We start from the raw sequence: 19,028 nt of genomic DNA, 5'->3' as shown, positions 1-19,028 counted from the left end.
TGTTGAACAGCCTTGCCTGCCTCCGGACTGTAGTGATACAGCCCTTGGTCATAGATGCTGAAGTTAGCACTCTTCTGTGTACCTTGCTATGGCTGAATCCATCCCTGCACTGATGCCACAAAGTTGTGAATAAAGCAGACAAACCCCAAGAAAAAAAAGTGTTGTTTAAGAAACTGCTTCAGCTATTTTGTCTCCTGTAATCGTGCAGCTTTGATTTATAACTCAATCATCCAGTCAGTATGTTAAATTTTTGCACTCGGCTGATAGGCTTTTATCACTGCTTTTAATTTGAGCAAGTAATTGGCATTTAATGTTACCATTAGCAGCTGAGATCAGCCCAAGTATTTGATTCCTGCCTTAATGGGATTTGAGGAGGTGGCCATATTCTGTAGATTTCACTTTTGTGGTGTTTTCACATTGATTTCCACCTTTTCTGTGTTTAAGTGCATCTAGTATGAAAATACTTGCGATCCCAAATTTGTCTGTTGAAAGATGTTGTTTTGGTCAATAGCAGTAAAGCAGCCTTTTCCACTTACACAGTCTGTACACGTCACAGTAAAAATCCTGTGAAGTGCTCTGAGACGTCTCAATGATGCGATATCAAACGCTAGGATTATTATTCATTATAGAGTATTTGTGTCATCGAAGATGAAGAATCCAAAGTATTGTCTAAAGGAAACCTGTTCTGCTTTGAAGAGTGAATTTAAGAACCCAATTTGATTTCCAAAATTCTGCCCTTTCTTACATTTGAAGTCAAAGAGGCGGAGGAATTATAAATCGCAAGAGTAGCGCAGTAACACAAGGTGCTGCAATGACTTACTGAAAGCTAAACTGTAACCTAGCCTCTGCTTTTCGCCCGTTTCATTTTCATTTTGTGCCTCAGTAACTCTGTTGACAAACTTTTTAGATGATTTTTGGATCACAGCCATTAATCTGCGTACGCTTTAGGTAACCGGAAGCGTTTCAAGAGCAAAACTAGTTTCTGAAGGGCTTTGGAAAATTCCCCTCATTAGAATCATCTTTGAATAAGATAGAATGATAAGAGATGTTGATGGAGACCTGTGAGAATTGGTTCGGAGAAGCAGCAGATTTGAAAACGTATAAAACGTTTCAAATTCTGAAAAGGGAAACCAATGTGAATAGCAGCGTGCAGAGGGTTGATCCTAGGCGGAACGAAAAAAAAAATGCTGTTTTCTTTTCCCCACGATTTGTAAATGATTGTGGCCGGTGCTTGAGTAACCACATCTTTTGAGCATGCAGGAAAAGGGGAATGTGAGCACTGCGGTGCTTTCCGAAGTGAAACTGCAAATTTATGTAACCATTATAAAATATTTATGAAGAGAGGGATGCTGGAGTGCAGAACCCAGCCAGCTCTGGGCACTGCAGAAGCAAAGTTAAATGTAGCTCCCAATCGTTTCAGACCATCCAGTCTGCAGTAACTGCAGCTGTGTTTTTGAACAGCATATTCCCGATATTATTAACGGTATTGCTCTTCCGATTTGTAATTTCACCGGCTTCCTGCACATTGCTGGTTTACGTTTGGGACCCGCACAGTTAAGTCTTTGAATACTAGCTTATCCAGTAAATAGTAATCATCAAAATGCTTCGATTCTGACTCTTGTCGGTCGGAATATGAAGATGACGCGCAGAAAATTGTGTGTGCGCACGTGTGGTGCAGCACACGTTTGAAGAAAGTAGATTTACCACACTTGCTAAGAGCGAATTCTTTACAGCCATACAAACCTGATTCTTAAATGTTTCTCGCAAACTGCACTATTTTGCTTTATTTTTGTGCTTCTCCTGGCAGCTGGTGGGAGTGGGTAGTCAAGGCATTGGTCCAACTTTGAAGGGTTCACCAAAGACATAACTGGCAAGACAGACTGAAATAGTCCCTCTCATTTTGAACCCTAGGGGTGAATTACTGCTTCTAATGTACTATTGTTCATTTGAAGTATCTGACTTCTCTGTACAAGCACTTTCCCCTTGTTCCCTTCCTACCAAAGTGCATGAAATTAGTTCTTTTGAATGGTGAATCACAAAGCAATGTATCCGGCACATTATTGTGCTTCTGTAGGCTAGTTATTACAATGCATCAATGCAAAATTGCATTTGTATAGCGGCTTTCACGTCAGGAGAACAATAAATTGGGAATGCATTCATTATGCAAAAGCAAACGTCACAATGTTTGAACTTTTCCTTCCACATAAACACATGGTGATAGGGACAATCAATTCATTCTGTTATAAAAGTGTAGCGAGCAATTGAATCCTGCCTTTGTGTTGGTGATGTTTAGGCCTCTTCTCATGCTTGATTTTTCTTCCCACTGGAGCTGAAGAAACAATAGTGAGGACGTGGACCTCATTGCCAGAAGCCGTGGTTCAAGCAAATAACATCAATGTGTTTACCAGGACCCTGTAAAACAAACAGATTTACTAACGCTGGTTCAATCATTCTTACTCCAATGACACGCTTGTGGAAAAGTCCCAGATTTGGGCTTAATTTGTAAGCCGGTTTTCCGAGGACCCTAAAAAGAGAGAGCGGCTTCCAAACCGTGACCGGCTTCAAGAATCTTCCATAATTCTGCACGACCTCGAATCTCCAGGCAAAAGGGGCTCACAAAATAGGCTAAGGCGAGGTGGAATATTAGGCCGTTGGAATCTTTGTGTTTTTTGACTCCGTTCCAAAGTCTGACTCCTCTCTCAGCACTCTCTGTATACAGGTTATAATTTGAAAATCTTCACTTTCCGATTTAGAGCTTTTTGGCAAGCTATCAGTGGGCCGTCATAATTATAATGGCTCCAAGCCGTAGTCTATTTGTATTCAACAGCTTTCTCTCAGACAAACAAGCCTCTTAATAATAGACTATCTGATTAATTATCAACTTCATTTAAAAGGAGCTCTTCCAAATCAGAGATGTGTGAATTTCAATTTCTAGAAAAAAAATTAACATTTTTTTATATGAAAAAAAGGTTCATTATCCCTTCCCAAAAGATTTTGAAAGATGAAACATTTAATTTTAAATTGCTGCAAATTCAAACTCAATGCAATTGACGCCTCGTCTCATTTATTTAAAATGTAATGAATGACACTGTGCTAATCATCAGAGGATTGAAATTTCTCCCAGCCTTAATCTCAAGGTCAGTGCATTAATAATAATAATTCTTGCCATTAATAAAGCACCTTATCACGTCTTTGAGACGTCTCAAGGTGCTTCACAGAAAATACTGTAAAGTGAATTGACACTATATATTGTGGGCGAGATGTGGCAACCAATTACACCCAGCAGTGTCCCACAAATAATCATGCATTGAGTGACAAAATTATTATTTTTAAAATCTTTATTGCATTGTTTGTGGTGATGTCTTGGGATGAGACGTTGACCAAGGACTTGCTCAGGCAGATGTTAAACATCCCGCGGCACTATTCAGAAAGACAAGTTCTCTTGTGATGTCTTGGCTTTCCCCATGTCCCTATCCCAAATTTAAAAACAATTGTTTATTCACTTCATGCCTTCTTGTGAGGCCTTACTGTGTGCAAATTGGCTGCCGTGTGTGCCTACAAATATACACTTTATACAGAGGATTCTGTGAAGTGCTTTGTGGTGTTTTGACGTGATCAGGTGCAATATCGAATGCAAGGATTATTTTGTGATGGAGCCTTGTTGATGTGTGGTGGTTGAATGATGACACCATCAGAACACTAATGAGAGACTATTATCGAATCGGATAAATCCATTCTGCATTGTGTAGCCTTGTTAGTAAGTACAGAACAATCTGTGTACGAGTTATTGTGAAGCCAGAACCTAATTTGCCCTGTAATTAGTGGATGAGCACTTTAATAGTTCTCGGGGATTACTTTTGAAGCAGACAATAGAAGATGATCCCTCTTCACTCTCGCACAAATACATTTAATCGGTATCTTCGCTTGAACTTAACCTTGACATTTCAAGGGGACAAAAAGACTAATTTCAGCACCCTTTTGTGCTAATTATTTACTTTGTCGAAATCTCATTTGAAACGTGTGTAAAACTTTGGGTTCCACGAATTTGTGGTAATCAGGAGATCTTAAATACATTTTTTAAAAGGTTTTGGTCCAACATTTGTGAAAATCAATGCGGTTACTTTACCGATGGTTTTACGGAACAGTACTAGCTTCTGCCCAGATACTAATTATGCCCAGAGAGCCAACATACTTTGGTGTGATGGTGCAAGTGGTGAGTTGTGTTACCCTTTGATGGCTTATTAATTATTTACATAAAAATCTTTGGGAACTAATTAGTGTGTAACTTTTGCTGTCCATGACTGGCATCATTGGAAATGCAGTTTGATGCCAAAGTACTTTGACATCATGTTTAATGCTGACTTTGTGTAACTTACGTCATCTACAGATTCCCGAGGAGCATGATGTCGAGAGCCAGGTCCGGAAGGAACGGGAATGGAGATTCTTGCGTAACGGGCGGGTCAGAAAGCGAGCTCGAAGGATTATACAGAAAGGTGAGCTGGTCATTAGTTGGTAATGGGATGGTCAGTCACTGTCTGACAGCTTTAACCTTTGAAGATTTATTGCAGTTAATGATATGCCTACTTACCAGTGCAGGAGTTCCTGCTTTTAATTCAGCATGGAAAGCATTTGTCCCAAAGGATGGGGCGAAGAGAGAGAATTTGATTCAATCTACACTGCTGTTAGCATTTCCCACTCGATGATCTGAAAGGCCACATGAGCGCGTGTGTGTGTCTCTCAGTCACCAAGTGACACAACAATGTGTGACCTTATCAGGGAAATGAGGAGCTAATGAACTCGCGAGCATAAAAGGGAAGGGAGGACAAAACCACTTGGATTACTGTCTGGTTTTTAATCCCCAAAAGGACCCTTGGCTCTGCCATCAATAGTTGGAGCGGAATCAGAGGAGCGGATCACGTGGAGAGGAGGAGAGGGAAAGGGGAGATTCTTAATTAAATTGAGTCAGGAAAAAGATCTTCAATATGGTTTACAAAGCCGATTCATTAAATCTCAACCAATTCCCGAGGATTCGACGTTTACGAATTCTCAGTTTGTTCCCTACCTCTTATTGTTCCAATTTAAATTGGCCTCAAGTCTGGTTGGCAGCAAATTGTCTGACTTGTGCTTCTCGTGTTACAGGACTCCTGGGCATGTTATCGTGATACAACCTGTATCACTTGATGTCTGAGCGGGCTTTCCTGCACGTTAGTAGCTGTGAAGTCTGATCGTTGACCAAAAGAGGCTTTACGTGACCTTAGCCACTGGCAGGCTGGGCTCTATCAAGGCATCACTTAGCCTCGTTTTTAAAAACTGCATCGTGCTATCGTTCAAAAGATTTTTTTTTAAATGTTATCCGTCCGGATATCTACGAGATTTTCGGAGTACAGTGGGGGCAGAAGGGAAGTGAGTTGATTGTGACCAGACTCCCATCTAATAGGAATGCCAGCGAGTGGTGTTGAATAAGTCATAAGCAAATCTTTTACCGACTGTCCAGTTGGTGACATATGGGCCTGGTGGGCTTGACTGTATTGTATTTATAAGCTGTGCATAGTGATATATGTACTTAATTACGCTGCTGAAAGAGTTGTGCTTTTAAAACTCCATGGGGGAACAGCTGACACAAGTGAAAACTACAGGTCTGTGAAAGCCAGCTCTTTTCAGATTTTCATCTCAGATGATGATCTTATATAATGTTCTTAATACGTTTGGAAAGAAAGGGCTCGATTCTCACAATGCACAGGAACATGAAACGGTGCATCTATATTTCATTTATGGTCTGTTACGAATGCCGTAGGCCGAAAATATACCCGATTGAATTAAGATGGATAGTATTCACTCAGAGTTTTGCAAGTCCTTTACTTTTCCTGTAGCATTTATGCCCTGAACCTGGCAAATCTCAATTATCGCTGGCATTATTGCAAAATTCACTCCTATTTCTGGCCATCAGTTACACGGGGCTAATGCCACGTCTTTTTCCTACGCTTGCTCTACGCCGTTTCCATTGGGTGCCTCTTTTTAAAAGCTTTACGACTCACTTTGAGCTTGGCTGCTTTGCTACTAGGTGACAAGTGATCCCCTTCCTGTTGATGTGGTCCATGTCCCCCCCAGATTGTACTCGTCTTTCACTGGATGTTACTACCCGTAGACTTCCAGCTATTGGCGTTAATTGCACATAGCATTCGGGCACAGAAGGCGTCCTGGTCACTGCACCTGCTGTAAATGCCCACGAGAGCACTCGCCACTGACCAACTTGCTTCTTGCATGCAAGCATGACCTGAGCCATCTATGTTTGAAAAAAAATAAGCACATGGCTGTTTGTGCGACATTGCTGTGCGCAAACCGGCTGCCGCATTCCTCCACAATCAATCCACTTTACAGTATATCATGTGAAGCGCTTTGAGACATCTCAACGACCTAATAAGGCACTATATCAAGTGCAAGGATTATCGATGTTATCATTATGACCAGGGTGGGGACACTCTATGATACCGTTTTGGTTTTATGGTCTCCAACCACTGCATTATAATGTACTGTATTTAATGTTACACATTACATTTTTAATCCCCTTTTTCTCAGGTTACACATTAAACAGAATTTTATATCGATGCCATTCTAAAGCTGAAATGAAATGAGGTAATACTGAGCCTGATTACAAATGGTTCCAAGAAGAGTGTGACTTTTTCTGCACGGTTTGCAATGCTACCACAGTACCATGACAGTAATCTGTAGTATCCGTTTTCTATCGTTAAACTAGTTTATCTTTTCTTCCCAGGCATCATGAGATTGGACGACCAAATCTTTATCAACAGAAACCCAGGCGTGCCGTCTGTAGTTAAGTTTCATCCTTTCACCCCTTGCATCGCTGTGGCTGACAAGGATAGCATATGGTAAGAGCTCAGTCCACCAGCCTAGTGTTTCGATGCAAATGTTACAGTAACAGTCTTCACAGAGTCCTGTAGCTCAGTGGGCAGAGCACTCGCCTCACAAGCGAGAGACCAAGGTTTGATTCCCAGCAGGGCGAAGCGTTGAGGAAGTTTCCTTACTCCACACGCCTCTGTTTACATAGCAGTAAGTAGGAACCCAAAACATGATATGTAGGAGCAAGAGTAGGCCATTCGGCCCTTCGAGCCTGCTCCGCCATTCAATCATGGCTGATCTTCTAATCTAACTCCAGCTAATAACCTAATCCTGCCTTATCCCCATATCCCTTAATCCCTTTTGCAATAAGAAATCTATCTATCTCAGTCTTGAATATGTCCAAGGACTGAGCGTCGACAGCCCTTTGGAGTAGTGAGTTCCATACATTCACCACCCTTTGAGTGAAGAAGTTCTTCCTTCACTCAGTTGTTAGTTGATTGGCGGATCGCTTTTCCGGGTTAATAATTGCTCCAAAAAAAAATTGGTCACTCAATCCACAACTGTTTGTGGGGTACTGCCGTGCGCGATTGGTTTTGCCCACAAAATATATAGTCAATTCACTTTACACTATATTCTGTGAAGTGCTTTGAGATGTCTCGAAGATGTGAAAAGGCGCTGTGTCAAATGCAAGGATTATTGTTATTATTTTAATCTTGTACTCTCTTCAAAGCTTTTGGAATTGGGAGAAAGGAGAAAAGCTTGATTATTTCCACAACGGAAATCCCCGGTATACGAGGATCACGGCTTTGGAATACCTCAACGGACAGGATTCCTCACTCCTGCTGTCAGCCACAGGTAAAGTGGTATTAATAATGGAAGAACCTGTTAAGATATTAACCTCACAGCGGGCAACCCTTCTTTCCCATTACAAGTGTGTCATTCCGTAGTTTGAAACGCTGACTCCTCGGGTGGCTTTGGAATGAAATATTCATGTGTGACTGGAGTTTTAGTCTCCCGCTGCAAGACCTTATTCCAACGTGATGAACTTAGAAGCAATCGGTGAAACCCGCATTTGGGACCTGCTCGCAAGTTGCACTTGACAATAGTTACAGCTTGTGAACATCTTCTTGGTAACCAAGAAGCTTTTCTCCTTTTTCCCAATTCCAAAACCGGTGGGCAGTCTGGTTTCCGCCCTGCCCACAGGACAGAGACTGCGCTTGTGAAAGTCACAAACGACATCCTCTCTATCTGTGACCAGGGCTCCCTCTGCCTCCTTGTCCTCCTGGACCTCTCCGCCGTGTTCGACACAGTCGATCACGCCATCCTCCTCCACCGCCTTTCCTCCATCATCCACCTCAGTTGGACCGCACTCGCCTGGTTCGAGTCCTACCTCACAAACTGCCAGCAGTACATCTGCACAAACGGCTTCTCCTCCCGCTCTCACCTGGTTACCTGCGGGTACCCCAAGGATCCATCCTTGGCCCCCTCCTCTTTCTGATCTACATGCTCCCTCTTGAGGATGTCATCCGCAGACATGGGGTACATTTCCACATGTAGGCAGACGACACCCAACTCTATTTTTCTACCTCTCTTTGCGACCCGCTTTGTTATATTAAACCGTCACAAAGTTGGGGGTTAAAAAATTCTGGCAGCTTCACAATCTGTTCAATCTTTCGCACAAAGAACTTGATGAAAAAGAGTTCATTGAACCTCAGCGGAGATGACATAAGTCAGCAATTACATCTTCAGACGGTCTCATTTTAATTGAAGTGTTTTGGAGTAATCCTGCTAAGATATGGCTACTGAGGTGCCATTCTAGGAAGCACCATAAATATAAGGGCTCGATTTGGACTTTGCTCTTCAGAGATAATGAGTAGGATTTGGATTTACTTTTACAGGAACGAATAATGCTTTTAGTCACCGGTGCTGCTCTCCGGAGTGTCTCCAAAGCATTTTCTTTATTATTGGATTACTGTGGCCACATTTGATGATATGCACTTAACATTTGTCCAAAATTGAAGCCACCTCTTCTTATTTATTTATATATATATATATAATTATACACATATATAATATATGTTTTGATTGTGCTGAAGATACTTCCAATCTCAGTGCCAGATAAACTACAAGGACAGAACATCACATATTTCTCTTTAATCCTTTGTGCACTGTTGATCAGTCGAGCTGTACAGGTTTGTTTCTGACAAGCATTTCATAGGATCTAGTCATAGACACTTCCTTGCTTTGTTAAGAGCTCTCAGACGCTAACTCTGCGAGAGAGGCGCTATATAAATGCAAATTGTTGTTGACGCTTGAAATACCTCAGACACCAGTCAGCACTCGTTTGCTGAAAAATTAGATTTTGGAACCAGACTGTCACTTTCACCCACGAAATGCACGGCCACTAACTACACTTTACAGTAAAGTCCTCTCGACGTGAATGCCAAAGGGAGGAAAAGAGAAATTGTAAAAGACAGAATTGAGTAGGGAGAGAGAGAGAGAGAGAGAGAGGAGGAGTTGAGGGAAAGCACAATCGAAGAATTCAAAATGTATTGCTAATGGAGAAAAAAATCTATAGTTTTAGCTTTTATATAACAGGAATAAAGCTTCTCCTGATGCTTTGCCTAATTCTGTCGGTTCCAAAATCAAATGTGCTTGAGGTTTAAAAACGTACAAAAAGAGGAAGGCTTAGGGAGGCTTTCATTTTGATTCAGAGATTAAAACAAGATGCATTAAGATGCTTGTTCTGTCTCCAAAATGTATTGGAAAATTCAATCGAGGGAGGAAAATGTTTTCCAACAATACACTGAGACGTTGTGTTGGAGCTTTCATTTGAGTAGAACAATCGTTACTGACAAAAGGTACAGGATGGCGGCCGCCATTATGTTGTACAGCGAGTCATGTGGCTTTTCGGTTTGCCTCCCACCCAGACGTTTTCAAAGTTTTGGTTCCCACAATAAAACAGATTTCTCAGGAACAACTTCTGATGACGGGTGGTATCGCGTTGATAAAAACTTTCAGAGTGTCTGCCAGGATTGAAAAAGATTAGCAATCAAGTCATTTTAAAAAAAAAAACTCCCCTTGCGTGAGCGCTGATTGCGTCAGGGAGCTGGCCATAAGGAGCCATTGAAGTCACTCTGCGTAGACCTGTCGAGTACCACTCAATTTGGAAGAGAACGACTCAGTTCGGATCAGGACTCCGATCTATTTAGAGCTACGCTGTTCTCAAAAATTGACACCACTCCATATGTTTGAATGGGTTTTGCAATCTGTGTCACTCACTCCCGCTACACATAAGTATCACTTGTAATATTTTCTCAGTCATTGACACCTCTGCACTTGAGGGGGCTGAATTGACGCTTGCAATTGAAATGATTTCATCCGGAGTTAATGGCCCCCTCATCCAGAGGAGACGTCAGCCCCCTCGTTCGATTGGGCTCCAATTCCTCATCGCCCGTTCCTCCAATTCTGTCCGCTTTCATTGTCAAAGCAATTTATTAAAAAAAAAGTTTTTTTATACAATTGATTTGAAAAAGGTTCGTCAATCGCCTTGTCTTCAATAACAAAGGTTCTTGAATCTGTATTTCTGAGATGTGTTCAACCTGCGAGGTGCCCAGTGAAGAGTATTGAGCGCTGAGGTCTGTGACTGCAGGGAACTGTCCAAAGCTGCATCACTTGAATGCGAAAAATCTTTTCAGAGGCCGATAGGAATTGAACCATTTCAGAGCTTGAATGTTGTCGGGAGTCTGTGTATCGTGCCCACCGCAGACAGAGCTGTCAAATTCTAAAGCTCTCCCGGAAGGTTTATGAAAATGGTTTACCTGATGGACAGAGCTTTCTTCCGCATTGTTCTTCATAAGCAAAGTTCAGTTTGTTAGGCCACAGTATTGTCCACTTTACAGTGTATTCTGTGCAGCGTTTTGAGACTTCTAAACGAAGTGATAAGGCACTCGATCAAATGCAAGGAATATTATCATTATCCTGCCCCTTTTTAAAAAATATATATATTACGTTAAAGAAAAATTAAGCTGAGGTTTTATTCTATGACTGTGTTTTCCCAGACGATGGAGCAATCCGAGTCTGGAAGAACTTTGCAGATTTGGAGAAGAATCCAGAGATGGTGACTGCGTGGCAAGGATTGTCTGACATGCTCCCAACTACCAGAGGTGAGTGGTGCAGGAAGGAGGGTTTCTTTACTGTTCGGTGTGTTTTTTTTGGCTGCTTTCTCCCTCCGGCATGGCTCTGCATGCTGCACTGCTTTTCCTCCCGAGTAACCAGATTTACTGAGGACACCGGCTCCGTCACCAGCAAAAGAAGAGCCTAAATGCCAAGTGATTTAATCATGTGACCACCTGGAGAGGAAAAATGGCAAGTGTTGTGTAAGCTTGGCTGGAGAGTTGATTCTCTTGGCTGGCCATTGCAGAGCGAAGTTGGTAAGTAACTAAAGAACACTTTATAAATGCCGCTGTATAGGTTCATCAGCAATCCAAAGGAAAGGATCGACCACCAGTGTTTATATACTCCACGCAAACCTTTCTCCTCCTGTTCCCCTCGCCTATATCTCTCCATTCCTTCAGGTTTCCTCTTAAATGCAGTGCATGGATGTTTGCTTCAGTTTTATTATTTGCAATTCAGCGAAGATTGGAAAGAGTCCTAGTTTTTCATCAATTGCCTAAGAAGAGTAAACACGGTCTGTATCAGAGGTTTGCAGTAAATCTTTGTAACCAATTATTGCATTAGTCAGTCGTGGAATACTTAAGGGCGGGAGAGCATAAAATGTGGCCTGTATCAGCAAATATCTTTTGAATATGTACGTGTTCACACTCATTTGTTCCCAAGTATCCTCCGTATTTTCGAATGTACCATTATAAAAGTGAGAAGCGGGATGGGTGGAGGGGAAACTCTCATTGGTATTGTAGTACAACAGTGAAATCCTAGTATGGCACTGAAGTTTGAAATCCTGAAGGAACACAGCAGCTCGCCCCACACATCAGCTGTTCCAACACTACCTCATTGCCACTGGAGCCGCAGGAATCCACTAGTTACACGCAGAGCAAAACCATAGGCAAGTTTCCTTATTCCACGTGCCTGCGATTGCCCAGCAGTGAGTAGGAACCCTGGTTGTTGGTCGATTGGCAGATCGCTTTAAAAAAAACATTTAAATTTGGTCACTCAGTCCAGTGAGATGTCTCATCAACACAATAAGGCGCTATATCAAGTGCAAGAATTATTAGTATTTAAGACTTCTTAAAAAAAATCAATTTTTAAAAAAATCATTTAAGGGCACCTATTTTGCAGGGTCAGGAATAGATGAAAAAGGGGAAAGTAGCTTTACTATGTGCTAATAGCTGTTAGAAACTACATTTAAACCTAAAGGCCAGCAAGCTTAATATCTTCTACATCACTTGAGCAAGCAGCAAGAGATTGCTCACTGTTTTGTCAAAATCTCTCACCGTCTATTTTCAGCAGCCAGTAATAGTGCAAACACCCCCTCCCCCCACTTGAAACATGCATTCAGGTTGCAGGTGAATAATAGCAATGGATTTGTCCTATATTTATTGCTATTATTCACCAGGGGAATCTGCTGCACACTGCATATTTCTCAGAGACTGAGCATCCCCCAATTATCACAGAGATCAGGCTGTGCAGCAAATTCCTTTTGTAAGCGGTGGTCTTTGAGTTGCTAAAATAAATAAACCAGCAAGAGACCTGCAATTTTAATCCTCAGCTCAGGCCATCAAAACTATATTTAACCTACATTGAGGCACCTAATTTTATCCTGCCGTGTCTTGAACAGGCAGGTCGATAATGTTGGCCGAGATTTTTTTTCACTTTAAGGTTCCTGGAGGAAATTATGTCCTTGAGGAAATTATTGAAGGCCATCATTGCCAATCACCTCCAATTCTCTCCCTGCCCCTCGTGTGACAGGTTGCCTGCCCGCTGTTGTCAATCGCAGTAGGGGTTGAGAAAGGGGAAGAGAGTTTTTCTGACTTGCAAAAGTGACAAATTGATTGAAGTTTACAACTTAAGTGCACCAGGAGATTCATTTTAAATGCAGATTTATTTTACGATGTGATACAGCTCTCTCTGCCTCAAACGCTGCCTCCTTGTATGTAATCAATCGGGGGTTGCGTAGAGTTTTATCTAAAATCACATTTGCAGTGGCACAGAAGGGTCCAATGTGACCTGACCTCTTTCCGACAGTGAGTCACCCAATAGAGGAAATGCTGAACCACAGGCCCATCATAATTCAGAGCACTCCCCCGCATATCAGCCCAAACCTGCTCAGTCTAGTACCAGGGGCAATTTAGTGGGAAGATTTGAACTTTTCCCCCGTCGTTTCTTGCTATTTGGTGCCTGCGTTTTCCAACAGTGATCAAAGGCATTGTGTGCATGTGTGCGTGCGTGTGTGTGTGAGTGCGCAAATTGTACAACCGTGTGGGGGCAGCCTAGCAATCTTAACCTGGTAGCTACCCCCAGCTCACCCTCCCACCAACCACCAAATCTGTTTCCCTTTGCTGAATACAGTTTCAATTCTGACAATCTTGGTCCCACAATGACTTTTATGAGCAAACGTATCCCTTCTAATATAGGTGACTTTCTACACTTACGGATATTAGGCCAACTGACCTGCTTCATGTTATCGAGGTAATGTCCATCAGTCTTCAATGCTCGGTTAAGGGCTCCTGTGTTTAAGGAATCGCAAAGGATAGTAAGATGAATTCACTGCTGTTATTCACTGTCCAGATTTGCTGTTTAAATCACAGCATTGATGCAGGTGAGAGGAATGACAGAGAGTATAAGATGGGGGGGAAAACGGAGGGGAAACTAATTTCATGTCTCTTCCATTGATTACACAGTTAACTAGACAGATAGGCACGCAATCTGTTTTTCTGTTATTTCCTTGTGGGTTCTGTCTAACAGGCCACCTTTTTCTTCCTGCATGTTTGCCTGAAACTTTCTATTTGTTCGGCCCTTTGCTGCCTTTTCCAGCTGTGCTGAAATGCTCCGTTTACCCGTTTACGTTGCCTTCTGTTTTTCTTTGCTTCACATTTGCTTGGCTGTCGATCTTACCTTACACATCACCCCCTCGTACACTGTCTCCACACAGGTATTACCAGAAGGCTTTCAATATATCTTGACAGAAGTAAGCAGGGAGGTGAGTGTTTCTTTCGCCTGGTGAAGAGATCCGCATGGCATCTATGCTTATAGCGTAGGCAAGAACAACCCGCTCACACCTCCCTCCAAAGCTCACCCTCTGTCTCTTTGTGCTTCTCAGCACTTGCATCCTCCAGCTTTTTTTTTACTTTGTTTTGTATCGAAACATAGGAATTGCTAGACAAAGAAGGTCTGCCTTCTTAGCAAGCTGTTTGTCGCATGCTACAATAATGGAGACGTTGATAGCAATATTCGGTGACATTTGAACACTTGTGGTAAAGTATATCAGTCATCTATTGTAAACAAAATGGTAGACATTTCCATCCCATCATGTTATTGCATGGCAGGCAGGCAGGCAGGGTGGATTTGCAGCTGAATACGATTATAAAGACAACTGTATTGTTTGTTCCTCCATCTGGCTTTCCAAATCCGTCACCGTCCCCGCACAACAGTTGTTCCATGGAAACAAAAAACAATTTTGAGAGATGATAGCACAGGTTCAATCAAAGCAGCAATGCTGTGCATTGCAACCAACATTCTCAAAACATAAATTACTGCAGATGGTGGAAATCTGAAACAAAAACAGAGAGAGCTAGGAAAACTCAGCAGGTCAGGCAGCATCTATGGAGAAAGGAAAGTGAGTCAACGTTTCGAGTCCACGACCCTTCGTCAGAACAGACCTTCCAAAGCATTCTCGTGCTTTCAGTTGATCTGCCCATCTCTCTGATGTAATAATCGATTCAGAGGCAATTGAGCAGCGATCTTCCAGGTTCTCATTTCTCCCGACAATGCTTGCATTGAGCAGGAGGACAAGACATTCCTGGAGATGTCAGATTTCACCACTGGGAGATGCCATCACAATGCAATGTGTCGGCCTCAGCAGAAGACAATCTTGTATAATGTCTCCACCCATCCCCTCTTGGGGTATTCCTTCGCGAGGATATCCTCTACCTTTCAGAATGAACATGATTTCCCTCCTAACTCGCCTAACATTGACGTGTTCGTCCGCATAACATGAAGTCACTGCACTTCACAATAAAATCCTGTGAAGCGCTTCGGGATGTCTCACCAGAGTTATAAGGCGCTACATCCAATGCAAGGATTATTATTTATTAATATTACATCAGCCTTCTAGACTTTTGCTTTGAAATCCTGTGACCTCCAGCTCATTGCTCCACTGCTTTATCGCTCCTTGTTTGATCTATCTACAACAACAACAACAAGATTCCATATATAGAGCGCCTTTCACGTTGGGAGGACATCCCAAGGCCCTGTACAGTTGGGTCAGGACCCGAGCATTGGGGGGAAATGGTCAGGGTGAGGGGAGGGAAGGGAGGGAGCGAGGAGGGGGTAGAGAGTCGCGAGGGGAGCTGAAGGCACGGTTAAAGAGAAAGGTCTTGAGACCGGCCTTGATGGAGGAAATCTACCATTCTTTCGACCGTTTTTGCCCACAAATATACAGTAAATCCACTTTACAGTATATTCTGTGAAGCGCTTTGAGACGTCTCGAAGACATGATAAGGCTCTATATCAAATGCAAGGTTTTTTTAATATATATACATAAGGATTATATTCTTTCCCTCGTACCTAAGCTGTAAATGAATATTTCCTCGAGATAAAAGATTCATGCACTTTCATGATTTGCTTTTTGATGATGACGTTTTTTATTTTATAAAAAAAAGTGTACACTCTGTCAAGTACTCACTGTGCCAAGACCAGCAATTGATGCTCAGTTATTCATCATTTGACTTTTTACATTAAATGTGTTTCCACCGCACATGATTTATTTAACGAGAAATTGTAATGAGAAAATAGTTTGAGAATTAGTTCTGCTTGGTGTACTTTTTAACCTCCCGTTGAAAGCTCGTTTCAGGAAGGCATTTTCGCAGCGCCACTAATCTGCGATTCAGAAAGCAGCACCCAACTCGCAATGTACAAAATAATATCATACAAGACACATTCATCTGAGCAGTCTTATTTAATGGTGAGACGTAGGTTTGATGGCCGACTGATTTTTTTTCTCTCTCTCTCCCCCTTTCTTCCCTCTCCCTCCCTCCCTTGGGACGGCTGAGTTCCTGAGCTCAGTCACTTTGGGAAGAATTAGGTGGTGGTGGTGGTGGGGGGTGGGGAGAGACAGATGCATCCCTTTAGTGCAGAGAGGATATCAGAGCCAAGGGAAGCACAGAGCAAGTGTTATTCCAAAGGCCAGTTCAAAGTGTAAGTTGCAACTGTGGTGTGGTGAATGGATAATGATGTGGGGAGGTGGAGAAATTACTCTCTTTTTTTAATGTTGCTGAATTAAAAAATAATGTGGGTGTATACTCCAATGCAAAGCCTCAATTACTGTCCAACTTGAAGTACTATGATTCGCTTCACAGAATTCAATTCAGGTCTTTTCATTAAACACATGCTGATTAGTACATCACCAATGCAATACGAACTTCAGTATTTGTTGCATCTCTGAACTCCTGCGTCAGAGCAGCATATCAGGGACATGGAGCCTGTGCTTTAGAGATGATTAATTAAAGACTTCAGGGCATCTTTTATTCCTTGATGATGCCATGGGCTAAATTCCTTGACTGTTCACTGCGTGCATTCTTTTTTTCGGGGGCGGAAAAAAGCCACTAAATGATTGAAGACCCGCAGTTGAAATATAGCAGACATCAAGAGGATTTCCTAACCAGTGATTTATCAGCAGGACTCTCGTAGCAGCTTTTTATCTACTAAATCCTGTGTGCGAGATGAGGTCTGAACCTTGTGTGATATCTCACAGCCTGCATTTACACTTGGAAGCTGATTTTGAGTAACGACTGCCTCCGCCAAAATAAAATAAAAAAAAGCGCCCTAAATAATTAAGATGTTAAGTGCTTCTGATGATCAGCACAATTTCTAACACTCCTGGTGGAGAGTCGAGCACTGCCCACTGCATGCAGTTGGTTGTGATGTAAATAATTCAGGACGTTCTAATTGGATTTGATCCAAACTTTTGTTAAGTGACATTTGTCACTCTGAGAGTGTTCGCATCGACGCAATACATTTGACTGCAATTACCTGTGAAGCACTTTTGAGAAGTTTTGGCTTCTTAGCAGCAGCTTCGGACGCTGCAGAAACGGTTGCAGCAAATAATTGCAGTAGCTTTCGCAGCTCCAGGTCGCGCTGCATTGCTGCTTAAATCTTTTGTGTTTTCGCTGCTGCCAAAAAAAAAGTTTAGTAAAGTCGGTCCTCGAAGAGGAAAGTACATATGAGCCTGTCTGCTTGTGTGAGTGGAAGCTGAGCATCTATTATTGATTCAGTGCGTTAGAAAGGGAGTTCCTTCTACTCTCGCCAGCATCCTGTTAGAAACTGGAAATAATGAAACCTGCCTGAAGATTTAATGAGCAACTGATGCCAAGGGATCTGATGGAAGACAGTGGAGAGTGAGGGCTTACTGTATATAAAAAAAAAGCAGCTTCAGCTCCTAAAAGATGCTAAGCTGGTATTACGTGCAGAATTTTAGGCTCTTTTATTGACCGGATAGCTAAAGCGTATATTAGAAAAAATGCCCTTTTATCACTGTGTTCCTGTGGGTGTTAAAGTGCATCGGAGAACGTTCAATTACTGTGCAGCCGGAGTAAGGAATTGCAATTTGGTTGTGACCTATTGTGACTCAAACCTACCCACTTAATCCGTTGATGAGCCAATGATGTCTCACCTTTTTTTTTGAAGTACAGTCGACGCGACAATTGGGTGGTGACAAATTGTCGCGTTGTCGGCGAGGAAGTGTTTGGCAGCACGGGCAATGTGACATGCTGGGGGGAGGGGAGAGAGAGAGAGAGAGAGAGAGAGAGAGAAACGTGGTTCTCGTGAAAGACGATTCTGATCTTAAATGCCGATAATGTGCAGCATTCAAAGACGTGGGTTGGATCAACTCAAGAGCTGTGCCATCAGTGAGATTTTAGAGCATTGACTGTGCTCCTGGGTTGTGAACCATATAATGCGGCAGCCAATTGCACATAGTGGCGTCCCCACAAACAGTCGTGGATTGAAGTGACCAACGTATTATTGTTTTTTTCTTGAGGGATTATTATCAGGCGTGTGGAGTAAGGAAACTTGCCCAAGGTTTTGCCCTACCAGGAATCGAACCCAGGTCTCTTGCTTGCGAGGCGAGTGCTCTAACCACTGAGCTACAAAACTCCTTGAGTCAGATAGGAAGGAAAGGAGAAACTTGACTGGGGGTGGAGGAAGGCTGGTGGCAAATTGTCTGTTTAAATGCCCCACTGGCAGAATGATGAATCTCAGCTGCCTGCAGCTACTTGGGCATTGCCTGATCAGTTTCGAAGGCTTTCAACAGTGTTGTTCTTTCTTCCATCACTTTAATAATTCCCAACCTTTGATTTATTGTCTCATTGTGCTGCTTTAATTATGTACATTTATAGAGGTTTATATTCCTAATCAGGAGGCCTGCGGATTTATACAGAATCCCCGCAGATTTAATAGATTAACAAAAAAAAATTCATCATGTTTCTGTTGCCCCTGGATATTCCTTGGCACCCGTTTCTTTTAGATATTAAACAAAAATGCTGCTTCAGCGTCTGCGTGCTCCAGAAACTGCATCTGAACTTCCAACTATTCAACATGTCAGTGCTAGAAAATCATAGAGAGTCACCGTGCAAACGACCTCTGAGTATTCAGTAATTGAAGGGAAGCCTTTCTTTGGGAGGAGGGATAGAAACTTAACAGCGTAGCGTCTCTCTCTCTCCTCTCTCTGCACATATTTATTTAAGAAATGATGTTTCCCACAAAGGAAAGGTACCATCGTTCACTCCCGCACATCCTGCTGGAGCTGGAAGAGCCAGAATCTTCAAAACAATTAAGAGAAATCAACAGTCAACATTGGGACCAACTCCTCCCTCTGATGAAGGAATTCACAATGATGCCAATGAGTGCATCCATCAAAGGGAAGGGAAATCAGGAAACATTTCTCAACACAGAGGGTATGACAATGTTTAACACACTGACCCCAAAACGTTCCT

The 19,028-nt window shown here is 42.4% G+C and overlaps 1 protein-coding gene across 3 annotated transcripts in view; it reads left to right on the top strand.

Moving 5' to 3' along the window:
- rptor (regulatory associated protein of MTOR, complex 1) overlaps nt 1-19,028 on the top strand; it is a 132,599-nt gene that overhangs the window by 104,051 nt on the left and 9,520 nt on the right. For 2 of the 3 annotated variants that reach the window (XM_007888666.2, XM_007888665.2), the window contains exons 25-29: nt 4,388-4,493; nt 6,773-6,887; nt 7,589-7,713; nt 10,920-11,024; nt 13,970-14,017. In XM_007888666.2, coding sequence (XP_007886857.1) covers nt 4,388-4,493; nt 6,773-6,887; nt 7,589-7,713; nt 10,920-11,024; nt 13,970-14,017 — 499 coding nt within the window. The remainder of the gene's footprint in view (nt 1-4,387; nt 4,494-6,772; nt 6,888-7,588; nt 7,714-10,919; nt 11,025-13,969; nt 14,018-19,028) is intronic. The other variant, XM_007888667.2, reaches the window with a different exon arrangement.

Source organism: Callorhinchus milii, unplaced genomic scaffold, assembly GCF_018977255.1.
Source record: "Callorhinchus milii isolate IMCB2004 unplaced genomic scaffold, IMCB_Cmil_1.0 Scaffold20, whole genome shotgun sequence".
In the NCBI taxonomy this organism is placed as follows: domain Eukaryota; kingdom Metazoa; phylum Chordata; class Chondrichthyes; order Chimaeriformes; family Callorhinchidae; genus Callorhinchus; species Callorhinchus milii.
The sequence above is the reverse complement of the archived record's forward strand: the minus strand, read 5'-3'. Positions and strand labels throughout refer to the sequence as shown.